Below are 26417 nucleotides of genomic sequence, written 5' to 3' on the forward strand. Positions count from 1 at the left end.
ACAGCCAGCTATTTGTGAAAGCTCAACCCAAACTCTTACTGCTTTCCAATAGTTGCTATGGCAAGAAGTGTTGTCTAGCCTTTAGTCTGCCATGCTTTCCTGCTATGATGAAACTTCCTCTTGATACTGTAAGGTGAAATAAACCCTTCTTTGTCTAAGCAGCTTTTGGTCAGGTGTTTTGTCCCAGCAGTGAGAAGCTTACCACAACAAGAAGGCAAGAATCTTAGGATCAGAGCTCAAGGAGCCCTAATGAGACGTTCTCCTTCCCTAATCCATCCAAACAATGTGCCTATCAGGGAGAAGCTTATTATCCAAGACAGGTCTGTCTTGCCAGACTGCTTGGCTGTGTCCAAGAAACTGCATACCACATTGAAATCCCACCTGTACAAAGATTTAAAACTTTTCAATTAAAAAATAAAGTGTCATTTGTAAAACAGAATATAGTTAAGAAAAATCAGAAAACTTAAATTGTCTTTAATTCTATCATCTAGTGCTAACTACCTTAAATATTTTGGTTTATGTAATTTCTTATAAATGGATACTTTCAAATAAAAATAAACTCATAATTACATAGTTTGTTACTTGCTCTCTTTTATTTGAGCTTTGTCCCATGTTTTATGTAGACATATATTATACCATTGGTTTTAGTCTACATGCTAAATGTATCATGAGCAATTAAGCCAAACTTCATTTTTGGTTTTTCGAGGGAGGGTCTCACTCTAGCTCAGGCTGACCAGGAATTCACTATGTTGTCTCAGGGTGGCCTTGAACTCATGGCAATCCCCCTACCTCTGCCTCCCAAGTGCTGGGATTAAAGGCGTGTGCCACCATGCCCAGCCAAACTTCATTTTTGAATTAGATTTTGTTGAAAACACTAAGAAAATCATAATTACTTTCTTTTTAAAATTTTATTTTGTTAATATTTTTCTTTTATTTATTTGAAAGAGAGAAAGAGGGCTAGAGAGATGACTTAGCAGTTAAGGTACTTGCCTGCAAAGCCAAAGGACCCATGTTCAACTTTCCAGATCCCACATAAGTTAGAAGCACAAAGGTGAGGTAAGCACAAGGTGGCACAAGCATCTGGCGCTCGATTGCAGTGGCTGAGGCCTTGGTGCTTCCTTTCTCTCTCTCTCTGAAAAAGAAAGAGAGGGAGAGAGAGGCGCGCAAATAGAGAATGGGCACTGCTGTAAATGAACTCCAGATGCATGGGCCACCTTGTGCATCAGGCTTTATGTGGGTCCTGAGGAACTGAAACTGGGTCCTTTGGCTTGGCAAACAAGTAAGTGCCTTACCTGCTAAGTCATTTCTCCAGCCCATAATTACTTTCTTTTATTAACATACATGTAAATCAAATAATGTGCAGCTAATTAAAATATTTATTAAAGGGTGTAGTTTCTCAGTTTGCATTATAGAAAAATAGTCTTGGTCTATACAGAATGAAGGAAGACAGTCTCTTCTAGAACACACAGTAGTTCTTTGTTACCAAGAGATAATTATTTCATCTGTGCTGTTCATCAGTGTGAATTGTATTGTTCCCAAACAAATTTCTTTCTCATATCAGCAATATGTTTTAAAATATATATAAACAAACCAGGTGTGGTGGCACATGTCCTTAGTTCCATGAGTTCGAGGCCAGCCTGGGGCTACAGAGTGAATTCCAGGTCAGTCTGGGCTAAAGTGAGACACTCCCTTGAAAGAAACAAAAATAAACCACAAAAGTATAAATGTCAGCAAAAGCTGACTTTTAAATGTATTTTTAAGATAATTTTACATATATTAATTTAATCCTTGAAACAGTTTTATAAGAAAGATTCTGTTACTATTTATTTTATGAATTAAGTACAAAGTTTTACTAACAACATTTAGTATTATGTGAAAGTATGCTCTTCACCACTGGTAGATAGACATGCATAATACTGGGCTTTCACTTTAGAGACTGGAAATGACCATAAAGAACGCAGTTGTTGGTGTTGATCAGAGTCTAAGGTCACAAACCTTCTGGGATGGCTTGAAAGGAAGGCGTGTCCATCTCTAGAGCAGTGTTTCTCTCTAGAACGTGGCCTTAAGAAAACAATTGGAGCTGGGCATGGTGGCGCAAGCCTTTAATCCCAGTACTCGGGAGACAGAGGTAGGAGGATCGCCATGAGTTTGAGGCCACCCTGAGTTTACATAGTGAAATCCAGGTCAGCCTGAACTAGAGTGAGACCTTAATTGCAGGGCTGGGAAGGTGGGTCAGCAGTTAAAGGCACTTGTTTGCAAAGCCTCAATTTCCTAGCACCCGTGTAAAGCCAGATGCAAAAAGTGGTACATGTGCCTGGCATTCATTTGCAGGCAGTTATAATGATATTACTTTGCTCATGGAGTTATTTTGTAGATAGTAAACAACTTTGTGTCTATAGATAGGGATTATGGGACATCCATATATATTCATAGAATGCTGTGTACTATGGTGATTTGGGCATATGTTTATGGAAATAAGTTGTTCAGGCAATAATAAATGAGGGTAAACATATAGCCTGAAATAAAGCTCTGACAACTGTATATACTCTGTGCTCTTCATTATAGTCTTGGTCTCTCCACCAAGAAATAGAGTACCTGTTGTCACAAGATGCTAGAGAAATATGTATTTGTTGATCCATAGACTAGTCCCTTACTGTTCTGGTAAGATTCTTCAACAATGCCCATCAAAAATGCCTGGCTTATAAAAAGAGAAAAGGGGGAATTGATAGGTTTTTTGCTAGATGCTATACTGACTCATTTAATAAGTATAGAAAACTGCCTTACCACTAGAAAGAAACCTGCACTGGTTTTTTGTATTTTTTAAAATTATTTATTTTTCATTAGAATGGGTGGGGTACTAGGGTCTTTTGCTGCTGCAAATGAATACCAGATGCTTGCACCAGTGTTTGCATCTTGCCTTATGTGGGTCCTAGGGAATTGAATCCTGACTAGTAGGCTTTGCAAGCATGTGCCTTCAGCCACTGCACCATTTCCCTAGCCCCTGGTAGTTTTTATGTCTTCCACAAAGCCATTTCTTCTCCCACCTTACTCCATCCACCACGTTTTCCTCTTTACCTGTTTATTAACCTGCCTCTGCATGCCACCACAGTTCAACTGTCCTGAGTTTTATTTCCCCTTGAGTACTTGACAAAAGAAGCCCACCTTTTTTATTCAGAAGTTACAGCAAACAGTGGCTTGATATGTCACTCTAAGGTAATTTAACAACTGTCTTTTTTTTTCCTCAAGGATGTAAGTTAACATGTGCCAGTTGCAGAAATCACAACACATCACCATTGGGCCCCAGGGTAAGGGGACAGTTCATCCTGAGTCCTTCTCTAAGACACCTTAATACCATCTTAAAGTCTTGTTCTTTGTGTTATGGACAGAACTTTGTATATACCACATGTTGAAATTTATCTACAAAGATTTTGGGAACTGAGTTTCAGAAAAGGCTACCTTTGGCTGAACTCTGCTCCAAAATCCATAAATACAAGTGCTTTGCTCTGCACAGCAAGACAGGTGCAAGTGTGTGCCAGTGACCTCACAGCCAGAGACCACTCCTCCAACATCCTGCCAGCAGAAGAGGAGAAAATAACAAAGGAAAAGACCAGTGTTTCAAGTTGAAAATCTTGTGGAGGAAGTTCATCAAGACTCAAACTGTTATCTACTTGTTCTGTACACTTTTTACTTAAACAGCATGCTAAGACTCCCATCTGAAACACCTGTTGTGTTATGAGTGTTTAGCTTGTGGGGTTAGCATAAAGGTGGGGCTTCGAGGTCTGGAACCAGATCCAGAACAGGAGGCAGTAAGACCGTGAGCTAAGAGGACAGACCAAGGACTAGGACTTTCCGGCCTCCTGTGATGCCAGGAATGCTGTGGAGCCATGCTCCACATGCTCACTGGCTCTGAGCATGTGTGGCTGCTATGGGTGAGAAACTGAAATGTTAAATCTTATTTAATTTTACTTCAGCAGCTACACATGGCATTTGATTGAAAGCACTTTGGTTCAAAACCAAACTCCAGGCGCTGGAGTGATGAGTCAGCCGCTAAGGACTTGCCTGCAAAGCTTAACAACCCAGATTTGATTCTCCCATACCCATGTAGATAGAGCCAGATGCACAAAGTGGCCCATGCATCTGGAGTTTGTTTGCAGTGGTTAGAGGCCCTGATGTGTCCATTCTCTTTTTTTGTCTTTCCTCTCCTTCTCATTTTCCTCCTCCCTCATTGCTAATAAATAAAGTATGGGGGAAATGCCCAACTTGACTGTCTTTTATACTTTGACCCTAACTGTTGGCTTACATTTTCCCTTTTGCCCAGAGTGTCCTGTAGAGACCATGGATCTCTGTACAAATCTCTAGATAATGTTGCCATTTTTGCCCTTTATATTGAGGGGGAGGGGGAGGGTCTCACTCTAGGTCAGGCTGACCTGGAATTCACTATGTAGTCTCAGGGTGGCCTCAAACTCACAGAGATCCTCCTACCTCTGCCTGCCAAGTGCTGGGATTAAAGATTTGTGCCACCATGTCTGGCTAATATTGCCATTTTTTATTTTTTATTCTCCTTCTGAAAGGGATTAATGTTTCAGTTACCAGAGACAATGTTGATTATTGGCTCCTTTTTTTTTTTAATAAAACAGTGGCAATATTTTTTTGTTTTGTTTTGTTTATTCCTTAACTAAATAAAAGTTGGATGTTGAGCATTGTGGCTCATGCCTTTAATCCCAGCACTCAGGATGCAGAGGTAGGAGGATTACTGAATTGGAAGCTAGCCTGGAGTAATGAGTTCTAGGTCAGTCTGAGCAGACCCTAACTCAAGAAAACAAAACAAACAAAAACAAAAGAAAAGGTAGAATGGAAGCACAAGTTGGTGCTCCATTTGTGTGTAATTTTTATTGGCTCATGAGACTGAAAGTTTATGCTTAGATCATGCATACTCTACTGAGCTTATATAAACCTTTAAGAAAAACTCCAGAAGTCAGAATACTCAAGTGAGCCTTTTGAACCGTAATTGGTTTGACAAGAACTAGATATAATGAGGGAAGGAGACTGGTTACTAGCCTGTTGATTTGTTTTCAGTACTTGTTAAAAAGTGATGGAGGTCTGGAGAGATGGCTTAGCGGTTAAGCGCTTGCCTGTGAAGCCTAAGGACCCTGGTTCGAGGCTTGGTTCCCCAGGTCCCACGTTAGCCAGATGCACAAGGGGGCGCACGCCTACAGAGGCTGGAAGCCCTGGCGCGCCCATTCTCTCTCTCTCCCTCTATCTGTCTTTCTCTCTGTGTCTGTCGCTCTCAAATAAATAAATTAAAAAAAAAATTTAAAAAAGTGAGGGAGGGGGAGAGAAAAAAAGACAAATTTTGTTTTTACATCTGAAAAATATTAAAATGTTAGCTTGGCTAGCCACTGACATAAGAAAAATTGTTTCACAGTTAAGTCTCTAAATGATTTTCTAAAAACACAATATTTGTAATTGTCTAATTAGGTTAATAAAGGCGGCAGGTAATAGAAGTAATATGGAAGGGATTTTCTGGCAGATAAAGAACCCTTCACATCTGCACATGATTATGAAACCCCTGTTGTTACTTCACTATCCCCCATCCTTTAGCCCACATTTCTCAGTATGAACTAATAGTACATAATAATAAAACCCTGGCAGGCAGCCAGCATAGAGTTTTGGCTAAATCTCCAGTGTGTGTGAAAGTAGAAAAAGCAAGCAGCTGTTGCACTGGGTACTTTCCAGTAGAGGACATCTTTTCCAGATTAAAAAAAATCAGTATTTTTGGTATCTTGGTATTACAATCCTTTTACTTTTTGCTATGTGAATTTCTTAGGATTTGTTTTGTGTTTTTCTGTGATTTATAATCCACTAGAAGTAAGGGAATGAAAAAATGTCTTAGGCAGTTTATTTTATTTTTAAATTTTTATTTATTTATTTGAGAGCGACAGACACAGAGAGAAAGACAGATAGAGAGAGAGAATGGGCGTGCCAGGGCTTCCAGCCTCTGCAAACGAACTCCAGATGCGTGTGCCCCCTTGTGCATCTGGCTAACGTGGGACCTGGGGAACCGAGCCTCGAACCGGGGTCCTTAGGCTTCACAGGCAAGCACTTAACCGCTAAGCCATCTCTCCAGTCCAGGCAGTTTATTTTTAATTTTATTTTATAAATATTATAACAGGTTATATTCTTTCATCCCCTTGCTCCAGCTCCCATTACCCTTTGTGCTCTCCTCTGTGGGGTTATTATATTCACTATGGTGTCCGGAAGGCCTCAGTCAGTCCCTGTGGGGTAACTGGGGGATGGTGTCACAGGGTATTCCTCCATACTCTGTGGCTCTTACAATTTTTCCACCCCCCCCTTCCACAATGTTCCCTGAGCTGTGGCAGGCTTGTTGGTAGTGATTTTTATTTTATTTTATCTTATTAATTAATTATTAGTATTATTATTATTGGTTTTTCAGGATAGGGTCTTACTTCAGATCAGGCTGACCTGGAATTCACTATGTTGTCTCAGGGTAGCCTCGAAGTCATGGTGATCCTCCTGCCTCTGCCTCCCTAGTGCTGGGATTAAAGGTGTGTGCCACCACACCTGGCTGGTAATCTGATTTTTTTATGTTCAGTTCTCTGTAGCCTCTGCATTTCTGCTTTGATAGGTTTTGATTAATGTGATCATTCTGTCACCATTGTCCAGGAACTGGTTGTCAGTCAAGAGGAGTCATTTTTTCTGCACTTTCTCTTGGGCCCTGGCAGATGTGGTAGAGGTGGCATGTCTTGTAGTGAGCAGTCAGATATCTTCTTGTCTTATTGATGGATCTTCTGTGGTTTATAATCTACTAAAAGTGAGGGAATGACGGCCTGAAGAGATGATTTAGTGTTTAAGGCATTTGCCTGCAAAGCCAAAAGATCCAGTTTCAATTCCTTAGTACCCACATAAAGCCAGATGCACATAAATAATAAATACATTTTTTTTTTTAAAATGAGTGAATGAAAAAACTGTTTCAGGCAGTTTTTAAATTTACTTTTTTTGTTGGTAGCCAGGCATGGTGGCACATGCCTTTAGTCCCAGCACTTGGGAGGCAGAGGTAGGAGGATCACCGAGGTTTTGAAGCCAACCTGAAACTACATAGTACATTCCAGGTCAACCTGAGCTAGAGCGAGATCCTACACTGAAAACAAACAAACAAACAAAAAGACAGTGGCAAAGTAGTTGCACTTTAAGCACTTTAAGCAGCAGGAGCTCCTGTAGTTCAGTGGTTCTCACCTTTGGCTGCATGTTCTAAAGATGCTGATGGTTGTTCTACCTGACACAACCTGTTTAAATCACAGTGTCCCCAATGGTGTTTGGGATGTGTGGCCAGGGTCAGCTGACATTATCAGTCCACTTCTTTCTTTTTGCAGTTTTCTAACTTAAACCATGAACAGCTAGGTGACAGGTTCCACATCCCCTGATGGGACTGGCTTGAATATGGCATAGCCTGCATCTGCAAGGGATCTGTGGTGACTTGGAGTCATTCTGGGCAGCTGCAGAGAGCAGGATCCAGTTTCTCCACATATTCCACCCTTTACTGTATTGGAAACCTGATTTCCATGTGAGGGGCTGCCTCTGTGTCCTGGAGTATAAGAAACTGCCCCAGGTATGTGCATTCTCGTTCTCTCTCTCTCTCTCTCTCTCTCTCTCTCCCTTCCTCCCTCTCTCTCTCCCTCTCTCTCCCTCCCTCTCCCTCTCTCTCCCTCCCTCTCCCTCTCTCTCCCTCCCTCTCCCTCTCTCTCTCTCCCTCCCCCTCTCTCTCTCTCCCTCCCTCTCCCTCTCTCTCCCTCCCTCTCCCTCTCCCTCTCCCTTTCCCTCTCCCTCTCCCCCCTCTGTTAGCTAAATAAGATAGTACCTTCACACCAGGAGCTGTTCATTGTAAAAGAGCAGGTGAGAGAGAGTACCTAGTCTCCTCTGCTGGTTGTAGAAACACCTGTATTCCCCATTAGGGATAGAATAGCTAATTTAGGCACAGTGTTTGGTTAAACTAACCATTTCCAATACTATGTGCATATTGCTTAAACTCTTTAAGTCTAATCCAGCAGTAAGGTGAAGATGCATGTTTGTGGCACCCTGAAAAGGGCTGGGCTTTGCAGACTCTGAGTTGGTCTGTTCAGTCTACCGTGCTCTGTACTTACCTGCTCACCTCTCTGCTTAGTACTTCTCAGTGCAATGGTCAATGAAATGTTGGTACCTGGGTGTCGCTTGCTGAAATTGTGCACCAGAGTTACCACCCCCACTGGGGGCTAGAGACTGGGCAAAGGAAAATGAAAATGAAAACACAGAGGAGGGTCTTGAAGAGTTGTGAGAAGGGAGAGCTGGAATATGAAACAACTTGTGTTCATGAAGACTGTTAGAAAAATTGATCATTGTCTGGAGAGAGAGGTGGTTAAAGGTACTTGCATGAAAAGCCTGCCAGCCCAGGTTCCATTCCCTAGTACCCATGTAAAATCACATGAATGAAATGGCACATACAATTGCAGTTTGTTTGCAGTAGTGAGAGGCCCCTGGTGTTCCCATTCTCATTCATATTCATTCTCTTCTTCCAAATAAATAAAATCTTTTTTTATTGACAACTTCCATAATTATAGACAATAAACCATGATCATTCTCTTGCCTCTTCCACACTCCCCATCCTAAATGCCTTCTGCATCATATCCATTCCCTCTTAACAGTTAGTTTCTTTTATTTTGATGTGATCATCTTTTCCTCCTAGTATGAGAGTTTTGTGAAGGTAGTGCTATGTACTGCGAGGTCATAGATAAAGAAGCCAATTTCTTTCTAAACAATTACATTGTAAGCAGTCCTACCCTTCCTGTGGCTCTTACCTTCTTTCTGCCACCTCTTCCACAATGGACCCTGAGCCTTGGAAGGTGAGAAAGTGTGATAGAGATATTTCAGTGCTGAATACTCCTATGTCACTTCTTAGCACTATGGTGCCATTTGGGTCATCCCAGTAGTCACTGCCATCTGAAAAGAGAAGCTTCTCTAATCAAAACTGAGAGTGGGACTGGAGAGATGGCTTAGGGGTTAAGCGCTTGCCTGTGAAGCCTAAGGACCCCGGTTTGAGGCTCGGTTCCCCAGGTCCCACGTTAGCCAGATGCACAAGGGGGCACACGCGTCTGGAGTTCGTTTGCAGAGGCTGGAAGCCCTGGCGCGCCCATTCTCTCTCTCCCTCTATCTGTCTTTCTCTCTGTGTCTGTCGCTCTCAAGTAAATGAATAAAAAAAAAAATTTAAAAAAAAAACTGAGAGTGGCATTAATATGTATGAACATTAACATTACAGGGCAGTTTGGTGAGCATATGTATTTAGCCAGACAAGAGTAGGTGTGAGACTCCTAGGGCTCATGAACTTTCCCGCCATAGGTTTTTTACTAGGTTTTCAGTACAGGCATGTATTTCTTCCCTCCTGTGGAATGGGCCTCCAGTCCAATTAGAGAGTGGTTGGTTTTCCCCTTAATAGACATGCCACTGTTGTACCCATTCAGTCATTTGGCCTGGCTGGCTGGCCAGGCAGTGCCAGGTATTGTGGTGTATGCCATTAGTCCCAGCACTTGGAAGGCTGAGGTAGGAGCATTGTCATGAGTTCGAGGCTATCTTGGAACTAGAGAGTGAGTTCCAGTTCTGGCTGGCCCAGATTGAGGCCCTGTCTGAACAGTTTCTGTTCAGGTGATGATTAACTGTTTTGGAATGTTCGACAGGAAAACACTTACATTGTGTAGAAAGACCAGATTAGAGAGTTTTGCTTTATTTCTAGACCTGTCTTTTATTTTTATGACAGTGTCTATCTCCAAATGTTAAATTTGGAAAGAATGTATATATTTTTCTTGATATCAAAGAATTTATTCTCCTTTAAAACACTGCTCCCCAAAATGACACATTTCCCCAAGTTCCCCCCAAAGGCAGGTGCTACTGTGGCCTTGGTTGAAGAGCTGCCAATTTTCTTCCTTCTGGCCCCAAAGGCCTAGGCTCTTCTGTCATCTGGAAGCTGATATGCCAGTTATAGGATCTAAGAAACATAGACTATCATGGGCAGATGGTGTCAACTTAGTGTTCTGTGAATGGTCAGACTGCCAGAAGGGTCTGACTTTACCAGCCCACTCCTTCTCTCTGAGGGACTGGTTTATACCAGAGAAGGCTGCTCTTGACATGGCAGTAGAGGCTAACAAAGATGGATGATACCTCCTGCCAGTATTTGAGAAAGAAAAGTAAATATCTCAAGAGTATTTTTGAGGATATATATGCATGAGTAACACTCTTGTTAGGTTCCCTAGGTAGAAAAAAAAATTAGTAGACTTAACCCATCAGAGCTATGTTAATGAAAAATCTATGCAAAATGCCAAACCAAGGACAAACTCTGACCTTGTGTGGGTTTTTTTCTTTCTTTCTTTTTTTTTTTTCCTGTGTGCCCTGAAACAGTGGGGGTTGGTTACATTATTTTTAAACAATCCTGGATACCTTTATCAGATGGTTCCTGGAGTACAGGAATGGTGCACAGTAAGACTGAGCCAAAGGCTAATGGTTTTGCCCTCACTGCTGAAAGGAAGTTCCACACACTGCTTCAGTAACATCACCCAGCTCCCTCAGAGAAAAATGTCCTGCCTCTGTGGTCCTGAAGGGAGAGGAGAGCTCATACCCCCTTTGTCAGAAGCTGGCCGCCTTCCTGGAATAATAGTCACACTGGGTTTTACACTAGGAGGGGTCTTAACAGCTACATATATTTTTAGCCTGCAATTCATGGGTATCTGGGTTTAAAGAAAAATGAGTGGATAAATAAGGCAGCACATTTGGACCTTGGTCATCCATCATCACCCATCCTTGAGACTGGTGTTTCCACTCTTGGTAACTTATAACTGGCTTTTTGTTGTTGTTGTTGTTTGGAGATATGAGAATGATCTCAGAGAAACTTGGCCAGTCTTTTAGCACACTGTAAAAGAAGTTGATTATAAATTCAAGGTTTTTGGAGAAATCTCTTTGACACTCTGGGCTGCCTTTCTCCCTCCTTTGAGGAGCTGGAGAATTCAGTAGAATTAAAAGTATCTAAGGTTAGCCAGGTGTGGTGATGCATGCCTTTAATCCTAGCATTGGGGAGGCAGAGGTAGGAGGATTGCCATGAGTCGGAGGACATCCTGAGACTGCACAGTGAATTCCAGGTCAGCCTGGACTAGAGTGAGACCCTACCTTGAAAAAACAAAGCAAAACAAAGTATCTAAGGTTAGAAGCAAGAAATCTCCTCTATGAAGGTAACCAACTTCAGTGGTTACTGTTTGGATGCCTGCTATCACCACTGGTCTCTCAAGCCGACTTCCTCCTAGCTTGGATATAGCAACGGTTACTGAGCAACTTTGTGATATCAAAAGCATATACTTTTTGCCCAGAGGCAAGTCCAGGCAGCTTCCACTGAGATGCTCATCACCATCCCATAGCTGAGTGCTCTATAGTGAATGGCTTTCCCATACTTTCTTGATGCTTGCAAATGTGTCATTTCACTTCTCAGAAACATTCTGATCCTTTCATGTTCTAGCTGTATATAAGGACATCTGGGAACTGCATTAAAGCTGGATTCTGCAGCTTTGTGTTGTGGTCCCTCAGTTGTCACCAGCTCATCTATTGTGCGTGTTCCTCACTATGGTAGACTTTGCTGCAATATAATTAATGTTGCATATGTACAGACTGTTTCCATGTGCACAAGATGGGGCTGACTTGGTCCAAGCAGGAGAAAAAGTAAGGTAATTGTTTCTTAGGGAAATTACTTTCTTAGATATAGCCTCTCTCTTCACCCCAACAGCAGGGGCAAATAGAGGAATTAATTTAAGTGGTGTAAACAAAAGGCTTGTGAAACATAAGCTCTTATCTTTTTTAAATATTTTTTTGTTTATTTTATTTTTTTTTTGAGAGCGACAGACAGAGAGAAAGAGGCAGAGAGAGAGAGAGAGAGAGAGGGAGGGAGGGAGGGAGGGAGGAGGGAAAGAGAGGGAATGAATGGGTGTGCCAAGGCTTCCAGCCAGTGCAAACGAACTCCAGATGCATGCGCCCCCTTGTGCATCTGGCTAACATGGGTTCTGGGGACTCGAGCCTCGAACTGGGGTCCTTAGGCTTCGTGGGCAAGCGTTTAACTGCTATGCCATCTCTCCAGCCCAAGCTCTTATTTTTTTTTTAAATATTTTTTGTTCATTATTTATTTATTTATTTATTTGAGAGTGACAGACACAGAGAGAAAGACAGATAGAGGGAGAGAGAGAGAGAATGGGCAAGCCAGGGCTTCCAGCCACTGCAAGCGAACTCCAGACGCATGCGCCCCCTTGTGCATCTGGCTAATGTGGGACCTGGGGAACCGAGCCTCGAACCGGGGTCCTTAGGCTTCACAGGCAAGCGCTTAACCGCTAAGCCATTTCTCCAGCCCCAAGCTCTTATTTTTTTATTTTGATGTTTTGTGACTTCCTTAAGTACAAATCCTTGTATTTTCATATCTGTTTAGGTAGTAGGAATGCATCTACCTTGTGAAGGATAAAATCACAGAACAATGACAGATGCCAGATAGGGTAGGGGGGATATGAATATAACCTGATGGGGATATATTTTCAACATATGATCATACAGCAGAGTGCGCAATTAATAAAAAATAAAATACAGCTGCTGGTGATGGAAGTTAATACCAGCATAGGCAGTATTTTCTAAATGAAGGCCTTTTGACATTCATAAATACTTTATTTGGTACCTATTATATTAAAAAAGTGTAATTTGGTACCCAGAACAACAAAGCGCAGACGAGCGGAGCCCGAGCCTTGGGGGCTCCTAGCAACGGGCCGGGGTGGGAGTTCCATGGAGACTGGGGAGCACGCCCGGCTCATCTTCATCCTTGTCCTCCAGCTTCTCCTTCGCATCCGACGCAACCGGCAGCACCGCTGCCGCCGCGTCCTCTGCGACCGCCCTGTCTTCCCACGGATGTGATCTTTGTGGTGGGAAACAAAGTTTTTAAACTACCCCAATGGATGCAGACAGTGATGTTGCATTGGACATTTTAATTACAAATGTAGTCTGTGTTTTTAGAACAAGATGCCATTTGAACTTAAGGAAAATTGCCTTGGAGGGAGCAAATGTAATTTATAAGCGTGACATTGGGAAAGTATTAATGAAGTTGAGAAAACCTAGAATTACAGCAACGATTTGGTCCTCAGGAAAAATTATTTGCACTGGAGCAACAAGTGAAGAAGAAGCTAAGTTTGGTGCCAGGCGTTTAGCCCGCAGTCTGCAGAAACTAGGTTTCCAGGTAATTTTTACAGATTTTAAAGTTGTGAATGTTTTGGCAGTTTGTAACATGCCCTTTGAAATCTGTTTGCCAGAATTCACAAAGAACAATAGACCTCATGCCAGTTACGAACCTGAGCTTCATCCTGCTGTGTGCTATCGAATAAAGTCTCTAAGGGCTACATTGCAGATATTTTCAACAGGAAGTATCACAGTAACAGGGCCCAACGTCAAGGCCGTGGCTACTGCTGTGGAACAGATTTACCCATTTGTGTTTGAAAGCAGGAAAGAAATTTTATAACTCATCATCACTTCATTGGTTAGAATCTCTAACTGAGCACCTTTTAAATCCTGCTGCACATTGGACTCAAAGGAAAACTGGACCAACAGTAACTGAGGAGGAAGACTCGCAGCCCAGGGCTCCAGCGAGTGCGCCAGTCCCTTCAGATTGTACGTCCAACTTTGCTGTGATCTAAGAAGGAAGTTTACAAGACATGACATTGCTGCTTTTACAAGAGGACTTTCTATTTATTTTCGCAGTAATTCTCACGTCCCCGCAAGCAGAGCTGTCACAGTGTGCACTACCTTAAATTGTTTTATTCTTGTTATTTTTTTTTTCCAGTTTGAGCTAATGTGTTTTATTTGTGAATAGTCTTTTACATTTTTGTATGCTAAATATGGGCACCAAAGAAACTGTAAAAGTTATCTTTTTCAATTGAATGTGCACAAATAAAAGTTTGAAAAAGTTCTCTTCAAAAAAAAAAGTGTAATTCCCCAATTAAATAATCATTTTGGTGACAAATACTTCCCAGTTGTACGTTTAAAATGAATGTTATCATCATTTTAATTGTGTGCATTCACAATTAAATTAAGTTAGTGATGAGTTTCATGAAGACATTTTCATTTAACATGTGATCCATGGTCCAAAAAAGTAACATGTGATCCAGTATGTCACAGGCTATTTTCAAAACCTTTTTTCCCATTTTCAGTGGGCTTGTGAAGCCCAGTTTAAAAACATGTGTATAAATGTTTGCAGAAGAATATTCTATAAAGAAAATTCACTTAATATAAAAATGACCCAAAGAGTTAGAATTAAAGTAATAAGACATTCACTGAAAAATAATGATGGCAAAACCTTTTGAAATCCCTTGAGCTCCAGTGAAGAGAATGCTGTGCATGCATTGGTTACTATGTTGGGTTGGAATGCCTGTTACTAACATATGAGGGCTGTTACTTCGAAGGGATCTTGGAACTTATATAGCTGAGATTCCCACACATGTGTAATCCCCTCTGCATCTGTCCTTTCTGAGTGGCTCATCCCTGAGCAAAAACTTCTTTGCTTTTCTGGAGCACTGTAGTTGTCAGAAAGTAGTTCCTAACCCAGAGCTACTATAGCATTGTTGGTCTCCACCTGCCAGGAGGTCTGTGCCAGTTCCCCATGAGAGTTTTTGAAACAGCTTAAAAGTGGTTGCTTGCCTTCTATGCTTTTCCTTACCTTAGCTCCCAGATGTCTTGCAGCCTATCTGTCCCCTTCTGGATACTCTTGGGTTGGTCAGTACCCTGGAGTACTGGAGTGTGGGATGTGCATTGTGGGATATGTGGTGTGTAGATGAGCTGGCCCTGTGAGCACATGCAGAGGCTAAAGGAGAACATATAGTGCCTTCTGATGTTTGGTTGGTTGGCTCAGTTGGTTGGGTTGTGGTCTGGCCTTGTGGGAGACCACCTTGACCACTGGCTGGTCATCTACTAAAGAATGCGTGCTCAGAGTTGGAAGTCCTTAGGTAGAGTTCCTCTACCATCTGAAATACAGCAATATTTTAGGCACCCTGGTTTGTTTTTCTTGCATACCATGGTTACATATTCTGGCAGGCAAGATTTAAAAAATTTGGTTTTTTTTTTTTTGGAGTTAGGGTCTTACTCTAGCCCAGGCTAACCTGGAACTCTGTAGCCCCAAACTGGTCTCAAACTCACAGCAATTCCTCTACCTCTGTCTCCCAAATGCTGGAACTAAAGGTGTGAAACACCAAAACTGCTGCAAACAAGATTTTAAACAACAACATAGAAAATTCTAGTGGAGTCCATTCTCTATGCATTGTGTTTTTGTTTGACGAATTCAAATTGTGACCAGGTTTAAACATATTTTAGAAGCAGAAGTTTGATCATATTAAGATGCCTGTTATTTGAGTGGTTTTCTCGAATTGACAGGATTTCTCACTTTAAAATATCATAGGTCAATCCCTCCTCTCTCATGTTTTATTAGTATGCAAAGAATTAGGTTTCATTATGGAAGTTTTTCAAACAAAATTTATTTTGTTTCCCTTCTCTCTTATGCTCTCCCCCATGTAGCTTCTTTTCTGCTTTCGTGTCACATAGGTCCTTTTGCTCTCTGCCCCTTTTTCCACACCTCTTGTTCTCCTGTCATGCTCTTCAGTCTAACTCCATAGCCTATACCCACTCTCACCTTCCCATATTTACATAAATACAAACCTTAAAAGTTATGACAGAGAACATGCAATTTTTGTCTTTCTGGGCCTAAGTTATCTCACATGGTATAATATTTTCCAGTTCTATTTCCTTTCAAATTTTATAATTTTGTTCTTCTTATAGCTGAGTAAAATTGTGTATATATACTACATTTTTATTATCCAGTCATCCATTGATAAACATCTAGCCTGATTTCCATTTCCTAGCTATTATTGTGAACAGAGCAACAGTGAACATAGATGTGCAAGCATCTGTCTTAAGACACAGTCAATTAAATTGATTCCTGGAATGGTATAGCTGGATCAGTCATATGGTTGTTTGATTTTAGATCTGGGAGAAACCTCCAAAATGATGTCCTGGTGGCTGTACCAGTTGACACTCCAAACAACTGAATAAGAGTTTCCCTTTCCCTATGTCCCACTAGCATTTATTGTCATTTGTTTTCTTGATGATAGCCATTCTGGTGGGTGAGATAGAATCTCAGAGTAGCTTTCATTTGCATTTCCTTGATGGCTAAGATGTTGAACAGTTCATAATCTAACCTTTATGTGATCATTTAGTTTATTTGCAGTACTTCAGATTTCTAACTAAGCCTGGGAAACGTATAGAAAAGGGAAGGTGTTTTCTGAAGTGCTCAGCTAAGCAAGCAGTATTCTTTGAGAATATTTAAGTAATCCAATTTAAACCTGAATGTTTGCAGATACAATACAGTCTAGGATTTGGGTAACTGTATAAAGAGGAAACAGTCTTAAGGCAGTAAATGGAATAGGCAATTCTAAACAAAATTTCAGTTTGTGATTTATTCAGTCCTACCCAAGAATCTTTTATTATCTTTTATGCTAGTTGAAAATAAATATCTTACAAAAAATGTGTCCTGGGCTGGAGAAGTGGCTCAGCAATTTAAGTGCTTGCTTGTAAAGCCCAAAAGCCTGGGTTTGATTCTTCAGTGTTAAACTAAACCTAGATGTACAAAGTGGCACATGTATCTGGAGTTCATTTACAGTGGCAAAAGGCCCTGGTGTATGTCTCTCTCTCTGCTTGCAAAAAAGGAAGGAAGGGAGAAAGGGAGGGAGGGAGGTGCGGAGGGAGGGAGGAAGGAAGGAAAGAAAGAAAAAACATAAAAATAAAATGTTTTCAGCTAAGCACAGTGGTGTATGCGCTTAATCCCAACACTCCAGAAACAGAAGTATAGCCATGAGGCAAGCCTCGGACTATAAGAGTATAAGACTCAAAGACTACATAGTGAATTGTAGGTCATCCTAGGCTACAGTGAGACCCTGCCTCAAAACAAAACAAACAAACAAACAAAACAGAGGGCTGGAGAGATGGCTTAGCAGTCAAGGCGCTTGCTTGCCTGAGAACCCAAGTTCCATTCCCCAGTACCCACATATGCCAGATTCACAAGGTGGCGCATGCATCTGGAATTTGCATTGGCTAGAGGCCCTGGCACGCCCATTCATTCCTCATTCCTCATTCTCATTCGTTTTCTCTCTCTCCCTCTCTCTCTGAAATAAATAAATAGATAAATATAAAAATTGTTTTTTGGTAAATGAATCTACCTATAGATTAAGTTGTTCCTTACATAACAAAGAATTTTACTGGGGTCCAGGATTCAGAAAGAAGCATTGTGTTTTAGAGGTAGATGTCTGAGTGGCAACATGGCTCCTGTCACCTGCCACTTCACAGTTGTTAATTGAGCTTTGCTGTGGTTTAGGTGTTGTGTGGGGTGGTAGTGCTATATACATGCCTAGAGTAGGGGAGGATCATAGACTTGGCTGATCTATGCCTATCACATAATGCTTGGTATATTATTGCTTTTCATTGCAATTTTACATAGTTTTCATTTGATCCTTATTCCAGGTAATGGGGATATACATTTTCACTTGATAAATTGTAGAGAATTTTGGTATGGGCTACTGTAGAGCTAAAAGCTTCCAACTAGAAAGCATGCTTTGTTACTGTACCTCTGTTGCTCAGGCAAGCACAGTGCTGCTGGCTCACTGAATTTCAGACAAACAAGGCAGTGAAATGCTAAACTCACTGACATTCAGAATTGGTCTTTTAGAATTAGTACCATTAGAACTATACTCCGGTGTAATTTAAAACTGTTTGAAATAAGTGTAAGACTGAAATAATGACATAACAGGACAGAAATCTACACTACATAGACACTGGTGTTAAACATGTGCTGAGTTAATGATTTCAGCTTTAATTGCTCTTCTCTGGAAGTAGAGCAGAAGCCAGGATGACCTTTAACTACTATATGTATGAGGATAGCCATTTTTTTTCAAATTTGGTTCTAATTTTCATACTGATTAAGGAACACTGGAAAAGCTAACCTTTTCCATTCTATGATCAACTTTCAAAATACAGCTGACATAAAATTACATTTTTTAAAATTTCATTTTAAGCTTAGGTAATATCATAAATATGGCCAGAGAGAAGAAATAAGATACTTTGTTTAAAATTTAAATGTACAAATAGTTTGTGTTTGTGTGTGTGTGTGTATGTATGTATGTATGTGTGTGTATATATATATAAAATCTATCTCCAGAGTTTTTTTTTTAATTTAAGGGATTCAGTAAGTATATTTATAATTTCACTGTTGCCTGTGCAGTTTTTTGTGTAAAGTAAAAGAAAGACCTTATTCCCCACTTCCACCATCATTATTTTTTTTTTAATTTAATTTATTAGTTTTCTTTTCAGTAAATACAGGCAGTTTGGTACCATTGTTTAGGCTCATCTGTGATCTACCCCCTCCCATTGGACCCTGCTTGTTGATGTAAATGGGTTGTGCATTGTGGAGTTAGCCCACAGTTATTGGTATGATAAATGTCTCTGCATATCATGACCCAACATGTGACTCTGACATTCTTTCCGGCCCCTCTTCTGCAAAATTTCCCTGAGCCATGTTGGGTTCATTTTTGGTCTGCTTCAGTGCTGAGGTGTTGGGGGCCTCTGAGGCTCTGGCTCTCTGATTTGGTAGGAGTTGATTTTTCTCTGTGTTGGTCTCCTTCCCCTTTGTGCTGCTATCTGGTTCGTCAGGAAAACAGCACCCTTGCTTGTTTTGCCAATTTTCCTTAGTTTCAGTTGGGCCTCTTTTGAGGTATGTTGGGGCAGCTTTCTCCTTAAGATCTGCATCTATCTGAAAAAGAAGCAGATTCTCCAACGGAGAGTAAGTTAGCACCCGTAAAATTGAGATAACACTTACTTTTTTGAAAAAAAAAAACACTTACTTTTTTGATAGAGAGTTTAATAGGTGTAGGCCCTCTTGTACCCCATGATTGATGGTATATTGGAGAGTGGGCTTGTGTTTGGGTATGGTTCTGACTTGTTTCCCAGCTCTAGCTATGGGTCTCATACCACTGAGGGGATCAGTTAGCCAAATCAAGAGCAGTTGGTTCCCCACCATGGCTGTGTGCCACTATTGCACTTGTGTGGGCATCACATCAGGTTATTTGTTGCTAATTAGGTTAGACCATGAGTTGCTTGCACAGGTATTGGTCATTTCCCCCAGTCGCCCATGTAACACCTTCTGACACTAGACACGCTGACTGCCTGGGGACTGACTTTCTCTTGGCTTCCAGCCATGCCGTTCCATTTTACGTGTCAGCTGCATATGGAGTCTTCAGCAATAGGGTCTTACCACTGACCTTTGGTGGGTCATCAAGTACTCTGACAAAAGTCTGTCATTGTTTTGGGAAACCTTGTAGGTTTCTCTGATTAAAAGCTCATTGTGGGGGTTATAGGTCAGTGCCCACTAAGAAAATGAGGAAAAACATAACTAATATATAAGAGTTAGAGAGGAGAGAGAGAGAGGGGAGAGGGGAAGAGGGAGGGAGGGAAGATGTAGAAGATTTAGGTTAGTCTTGATCCTACCCTCTCCAGTGTCTTGTGATTCAGGTGCTTCCTGAAAGGGTCTAGTGAAGGTTCAGCCATTTGGTCTGCCTTTTAGGAAGTAGAACTTTATGGTACCATTGCTGTTTGGGTCCAGATTAGTGTTTCCCACACCTTCGATGCCCTCCCCTCCCTCCCCATCCATCCTACTGTCCAGTCCATGAGGTGATTGCTGGGTATGTAAGGTATCTTGGGTAGATTCAGGTGAGGTGTTGTAGATGAGTGGTGATTTTTTTCCTGTGATTGGGTAAGTTTACTGAGAATGATCTGTTCCAGGTTCAACCATTTTTCCTCAAATTTCTTTGTGTCTTTTTTTTTTTTTTTTTACTGCTGTATAGAATTCCATTGTGTAGATATAGATATACCACATCTTAGTTATCCATTCTTCTAATGATGGACATCTGGGTTGATTCCTGCTTTTAGCTATTACGAATTGAGTCACTACAAACATGGTTGAGCAAATCTCTCTGGCCTGTGGTTTGAAGGTTTTAGGGTAGATGCCCAGTAAGGGGTCTGTTGGTATTTCTATAGTCAGCTTTTTCAGGAGTCTCCATATTGCTTTCCAAAGTGGTTGTACCATCCTACATTCCCACCAACAGTGAATGAGTGTTCCTGCTTCTCCGCATCCTCGCCAGCATTTACTTTCATTTGATTTTTTGATGTTGGCTATCCTGGGGTAAGGTGGAATCTCATAGTTGTTTTAATTTGCATTTCTCTGATGATTCAGGATGATGAACATTTTCTTAAGTGTGTGTTTGCCATTTGTATCTCTTCCTCTGTGAACTGCCTGTTCAACTCTGCGCCCCATTTTGTGAGTGGGGTATTTGTCTTGTTTAGAATTTTGAGTTCTTTGTAAATTCTAGAGATTAGGCCTCTATCAGTTGGATAACCCGCAAATATTTTCTCCCATTCTGTGGGTATTCTATTGGCTTTCCTTCTTATATGCTTGTCTGTAAAGAAACTCTTCAGCTTCATATGATCCCATTGGTTGAGTGACTGTTTAAGAACTTGAGCCACTGGGGTTTTGTTCAGGAAGTCTTTTTCCATTCCTGTAACATGGAAAGTACTTCCTAAATTTTCTCCCAGTAGTATTCGAGTTTCTGGTCTTATGTTGAGGTCTGTGATCCATTTGGATTTGAGTGTAGTACATGGTGAAATGTGTGGATCAAGTTTTAGTTTCCTGCATGTGGTTATCCAGTTTGTCCAGCACCATTTATTGAAGATGCTATCTTTTCTCCAGACTATATTGTTCGGACCTTTGTCGAATATCAAGTAGCTACAGTTGCTTGACCCAAAATCCGGGTCCTCAAGTCTATTCCATTGGTCTATACTCCTGTTTTTATGCCAGTACCATGCTGTTTTTATTACTATGGCTTTGTAGTGTAGCTTTCGATCAGGTATGGTGATGCCACCAGAGGTATTTCTTTTGCTGAGAATATGTTTGGATATGTGAGGCCTTCTGTTTTTCCATATGAAATTTGAGATCATTTTTTCTACCTGTCTGAAGAACACTGTAGGGATTTTAATTGGAATTGTGTTAAATCTATGTATTGCCTTTGGTAGGATTGTCATCTTCACAATGTTAATTCTGCCTATCCAGGAGCATGGGAGGTCTTTCCATATTCTCAAGTCCTCCTCAATTTCTTTTTTGAGAGTTTTTATATTTTCGTTGTATAGATCTTTTACTTCCTTGGTTAACATTATTCCAAGGTACTTTATTGTTTTTGTTTCTATTGAAAATGGGACTATGTCCCTTATTTCTTTTTCTGTATCTTTGTCATTTGCATACAGAAATGCTACCGATTTTTGTGCATTGATTTTGTGTCCTGCTACTTTGCTATAGGAGTTAATCACCTTCAGGAGTTTTGGGATGGAGTCTCTTGGGTTTCTTACATATACAATCATGTCATCAGTGAATAGAGCTAACTTAACTTCTTCCTTTCCAAATTGTATCCCTTGTATTTGCTTCTCCTGTCTTACTGCTTGAGCTAGGACTTCCAGAGCTATATTGAAAAGCAGAGGTGAGAGAGGACATCCCTGTCTTGTTCCTGTTTTCTGTGTAAAGTAAAGGAAAGACCTTGTTCCCCACTTCCACCATCATTATTTTTTGTAGACTGTGTTTGTGGTCATGCTCTATAAATTCTTAAACCATAATGAGGAGCTTATTTTTGATAGACTTTTGAAATAAAAGTAATTATTGTCATTGTATTTTCCACTACCAGGACCTTTAAATTTTTCTTTAGAACAAGGATACTTTTCCTCCTTCAAAGAGTAGAGCCCAAGCTGAGGTGTAGTGGTGCACACCTTTTATCTCAGCACTAAGGAGGATGAGGTGGGAGGACTGCTCTGAGTTCAGGGCGAGCCTGGGGTACAAAGTGATTTTCAGGTAGAGTAGAGCCTAGTTGAATTCATCTTGTAGAAAGCTTAACATGGTGTTGGGAATGAAGGATTATAATGGGTGCTTTAGTGCCGGGCTTCCCCAGTGGGTAGGTAATGCTGAGGAAGGACCAGGCCAGCTCGTTCCTCCCAAGGTGTTGAGGAAGAGGGTGAGCGTCTGAGGACTCAGAACCTCTCCTAGTCACCGGAGAAAAACCACACTGAGCCGGGAGTCTTGTCGAAACAGGAACTCGCTTTATTGTTACAGGCGGTTGCCTATATGTTGGGAATGAAGGCGGGGATTCTAGGATGGGGGGAGAGGTAAGGGCCAATAGTAAACCACGACCTTTGAGATAACTGGTCCCAAGCAGGCAAGCGGGGGAATTCCAACTCCTACGTGGAAGTAGCAGGCCAGAAGCCTTGCTGAGTCATAGCTGGCCAGAGGCAGATCACCAAACTTTAGCTAGGCTCAGGAAGTTCCACTAGGCCTCATGCCCGGGCCTCTAAAGGCCCAACACTTTAGTTTGGATGTTGTGGACAGAAGATGGTTAACCATGTAATGTTCCTCTACAGTAGACACTTCATGTTGGGAGGAGTATCTTATTGTAAGTTTTTATATCAGAGACTATAAATGGGGTTTTTATATATGATATTATTTTTATTTTTTACTTATTTCAAAGAGAGAGGGGGGTCAGGCAGATAGAGAATGGGCTCACCAGAGTCTCTAGCCAAATGAACTCCATGTGTGCTACCTTGTGCATCTGGCTTACGTAGGTACTGGGGAATTGAACCTGGGCCATTAGGCTTTGCGGGCAAGTGCCTTCCTTAACCACTAAACCATCTCTCCAGCTCCAAATTCTAATTTTGTGAAACAAAGCAATGTGTTCCACATCTTCCTGTTTTTCAGGCCTTCTTATTTACTTTATTTACTTAAGGAGATGAGCACTTTTTCTTTAGCCTTTCACTACTCCTGTCTTCCACCAGGAGTTTGTCAGACATTGTTTCCATTATTGGTCATTTGGGACATTTTAGTACTGTACATGTCCTGTATATCTGTTTATATGCAAAGGTGTATTTTTTTCCCACCCTACTCCCAAAAATCATTTTCAGTCTTTTAGGAACATGTGTGTTGGGGGGCATGCTGGGCAAGCTGCTACACTTGGCAGGGATTATGCTTTGATGAGGGCTAATCCACATATTCATGGATCTAAGGGCCCTTGAATCTTAGGTCTTTCTCTAATATGAATAGCTATTAAGAGTTTTGCCTGGAAAGGAAGGCTAAATTTTTCATTTAAACCTTGGGCTTTATAGGGTGTGCTGGTGCATGCTTTTAATCCTAGTATGCAGGAGGCAGAGGTAGGAGGATCACTAGGAGTTTGAGGCCAGCCATAGTGAATTCCAGGTCAGCTAGACTAGAGTGAGATCCTATCTCAAAAAAAAAGAAAAAGAAAAAGAAAAGAAAGAAAGAAAAAAGAAAAACAAAACTACTGGGGAGGGGGGCTGGAGACATGGCTTAGCAATTAAGCCCAAGGATCCAGGTTTAATTCCCTAGTATGCACGTAAGCCAGATGCACAAGGTGGTGCATGTGTCTGGAGTTCATTTGCAGTGACTGGAGGCCCTGGTGCATGCATGCATACACATACTCTATCTCTCTCTCAAATAAAAATGGGAAGAGATTCTATAAAAGTAGGGTGGGGAGGGTCAATCAAAATTCAAGATATTCTGAATAAGACACATGAAAATCTGCTTTCTTGAAAAATGGTACATCCATAAGCCATAGATTGTTAACTAGAAAATTTTCAGTGCCAGGGATGGGATGGGATACCTTCCAGTGAGTTGTTGGCTAGGGAGGTCCCTGTTGCCTCCAAAACATTACAGGTTTTTGCCAAGACCCTTGGTTTCCCATGAGAAATTGATAGCAAGACCCTATTGCTGAAGACCTCACATGTCTGAGCAGCAAAGTCACTGAGAAATCAAGCTGGCAGTGAAAAAAACCTTCTCCCTATAGCCCAGCCAACTTAAAGCTGGCAAAAGCTGTACTGTATGCAGTCTTATGGGAGACAGAAGTCATCAGTGGTGAAAACAGTTAACACTGGAAGCCTCAAGCTTTGCCAAACAGACCAAATGACTGGGAATGAGTACAATAGTGGCATGTCTGCTCTGGGGGAAACCACCTGCTCTCTAATTGGACTGATCTGCTCTATGGAAGGGAATACATGCATGGTACTGAAAACCTAATGGAAAGCCTATGGCAGGGGAGGTCATGAGCCTTAGGGGTATAAAGCCTGCTCTTGTCTAGCTAAATGCATATATTACTCTCACCAAACTGCCCTGAAAGCACTACACTTTTTAAAATTTTTTATTTTATTTTATTAAATTTATTTATTTGAGAGCAACAGACAGAGAGAGGAAGACGGGGATAGGGTGGGGGAGAGAGAGAGAGAGAATGGGCATGCCAGGGCTTCCAGCCACTGCAAATAAACTTCAGATGCGTACGCCCCCTTGGGCATCTGGTAAACGTGGGTCCTGGGGAATCGAGCCTCGAACTGGGGTCCTTAGTCTTCACAGGCAAGCGCTTAACTGCTAAGCCACATCTCCAGCCTGAAAGCACTACACTTAATGTTCATATTCACATATTAATGCTACTCTCACTTCTGGTTAGAGAAGCCTCTCTTTTCAGATGGCAGTGACCACTGGGATGACCCAAAAGGCAACATAATGCTGAGAAGAAGGGATGGAGGAGTGTCCAGTACTGAAACATCTCACACCTCCAAGGCTCAGGGTACATTGCAGAAGAGGTGGCAGAAAGAATATAAGAGCCAAAGGAAGGGCACCCGTCCTTACATACTACTGTCTAGACAGAAATTGGCCTTGCTATCCAGGACCTCACAGTGCCTAGCTATGCCCACACCAGATCCTTATAATTGGAGGAAAAGATGACATCAAATGAAAAGACTAATGGAGAGAGGATATGACAGCACAGTTATGAAGGGGAAGGTGTGGGGGGGGGAAGTACTATGGTTTGTTGTCTGTAAGTGTACAAGTTGTCAATAAAATATGTATATATTGGGGACTTCCAGTTAAGATGGTGGCACAAAGCAGCCTAGGGGAGAAAAAGCCAAAAAAACAAACAAACAAACAAAAAAACCCCACCACCCAGCAAAATACACTCTTCTACTAAAAAGTGATGTATATAAGAAATTACCAATAGCAGCAGAGAATTAGGGGACATCCAGAGCGTCTAGAGCCCACATAGGCAGGCAGAAGCTGCTCCAGCAGTGTGGCACCAGGTCCGCAGGGCCACAGCTAGAAGGCTCAGCTTGATCTGCCGCGGACTGACTCTCGGGGAGATCAGGACCGAGGGAGAACAAGGGCGAAGGCTCAGGGAGAACTCGGGATTCGGCGAGGAAATGACAGACAGACACACTCAAGTTGAATATGCTGCTGCAATTTACTGAAGGTTTCATGAAGATTTTATACAGATTGAACAGAGAAACTAGCAAGCCAACAAGTGATCTCAGAAATCATTAATCTAAACAATCTTGAGTATTGTTCTATTGTAAGCATACATGTAATGTTGATCAGGCAGGAACTGTACCCATTTTTTAAGAAGGGCGTCTTGTATCATTGACCACAACATTATACAAACAGAAACTAGGTGTAAGGTGAATAACAGGTTACTTATTTCTTATACCCCAAGGACTGTATAAACACCAAGGCTTACGCTTCCTTGTTAAGCGTTCCCGTAAATGGAAGAGAATGCCATAGCCTCCTTTTTACTTCATAATTCACCCATCTATTACCGAATTCATCATATCCTCCCTCATAGGGGAGTGGAACTAAGTAGATTCCAGCTCTAGGAGTCCACCATCTGCCCTTGATCAAGTACTGAACATATCCCCCAGGAAGTTTCCTGGTGGGAATGCCTAAGTTTTGTAACTCCTTTTCTGCAGAACTGTCATGTTTCTTATGAACACTACCGATCAACATTTCTACTTTCATATTCTCAGGCTCAGTATCGTTCTCAAACATCATAAGCTGTTTTTACTTTACACCATCTAAAAACTGTTCTAGAGTTAATTTTTTATTCCTAGTAGAGTTATACATTCTCTCCATTGCCCTAATCATAGGAGGGGCACATTCAATACTTAGATTGTTTCTTGTACTCTGATTGCGTGCATGATTACTAATAAGTGTTGAATTAGCTGTTCTTAGACAAACAGCTAAAAGAAAGCAGGAAAGAAACAGCATTGGCGCCAGCAATTAGGTCGTCGTGACTTCATGGGCAGCAGGAACCTTTACAGTAACTGACTGCCAAGGGGTCACCGGGGGCATCCCTCCGAGGAGTGCTGGCCCTCTGTCCTCAGCTCTCTTCCAGTGCAGAAGCATT

At 41.5% G+C, this 26417-nt stretch overlaps 2 protein-coding genes across 3 annotated transcripts in view; both read left to right on the forward strand.

The window, feature by feature from the left end:
• The window catches only part of Sptbn1 (spectrin beta, non-erythrocytic 1), a 239020-nt gene that overhangs the window by 30566 nt on the left and 182037 nt on the right, over positions 1–26417 (forward strand). The window lies entirely within an intron of this gene.
• On the forward strand, positions 12834–13815 carry LOC101614634 (TATA box-binding protein-like 1). The gene has a single exon (XM_045146798.1). It carries the CDS (start codon positions 13010–13012, stop codon positions 13568–13570), a length of 561 nt encoding a protein of 186 aa, XP_045002733.1. The 5' UTR covers positions 12834–13009; the 3' UTR covers positions 13571–13815.

Source organism: Jaculus jaculus, chromosome 4, assembly GCF_020740685.1.
Source record: "Jaculus jaculus isolate mJacJac1 chromosome 4, mJacJac1.mat.Y.cur, whole genome shotgun sequence".
Classification (NCBI taxonomy): domain Eukaryota; kingdom Metazoa; phylum Chordata; class Mammalia; order Rodentia; family Dipodidae; genus Jaculus; species Jaculus jaculus.

Coding starts and splice junctions, on each gene's coding strand:
- LOC101614634 (XM_045146798.1), top strand. CDS start 13,010: ATGGATGCAGACAGTGATGTTGCATTGGACATTTTAATTACAAATGTA.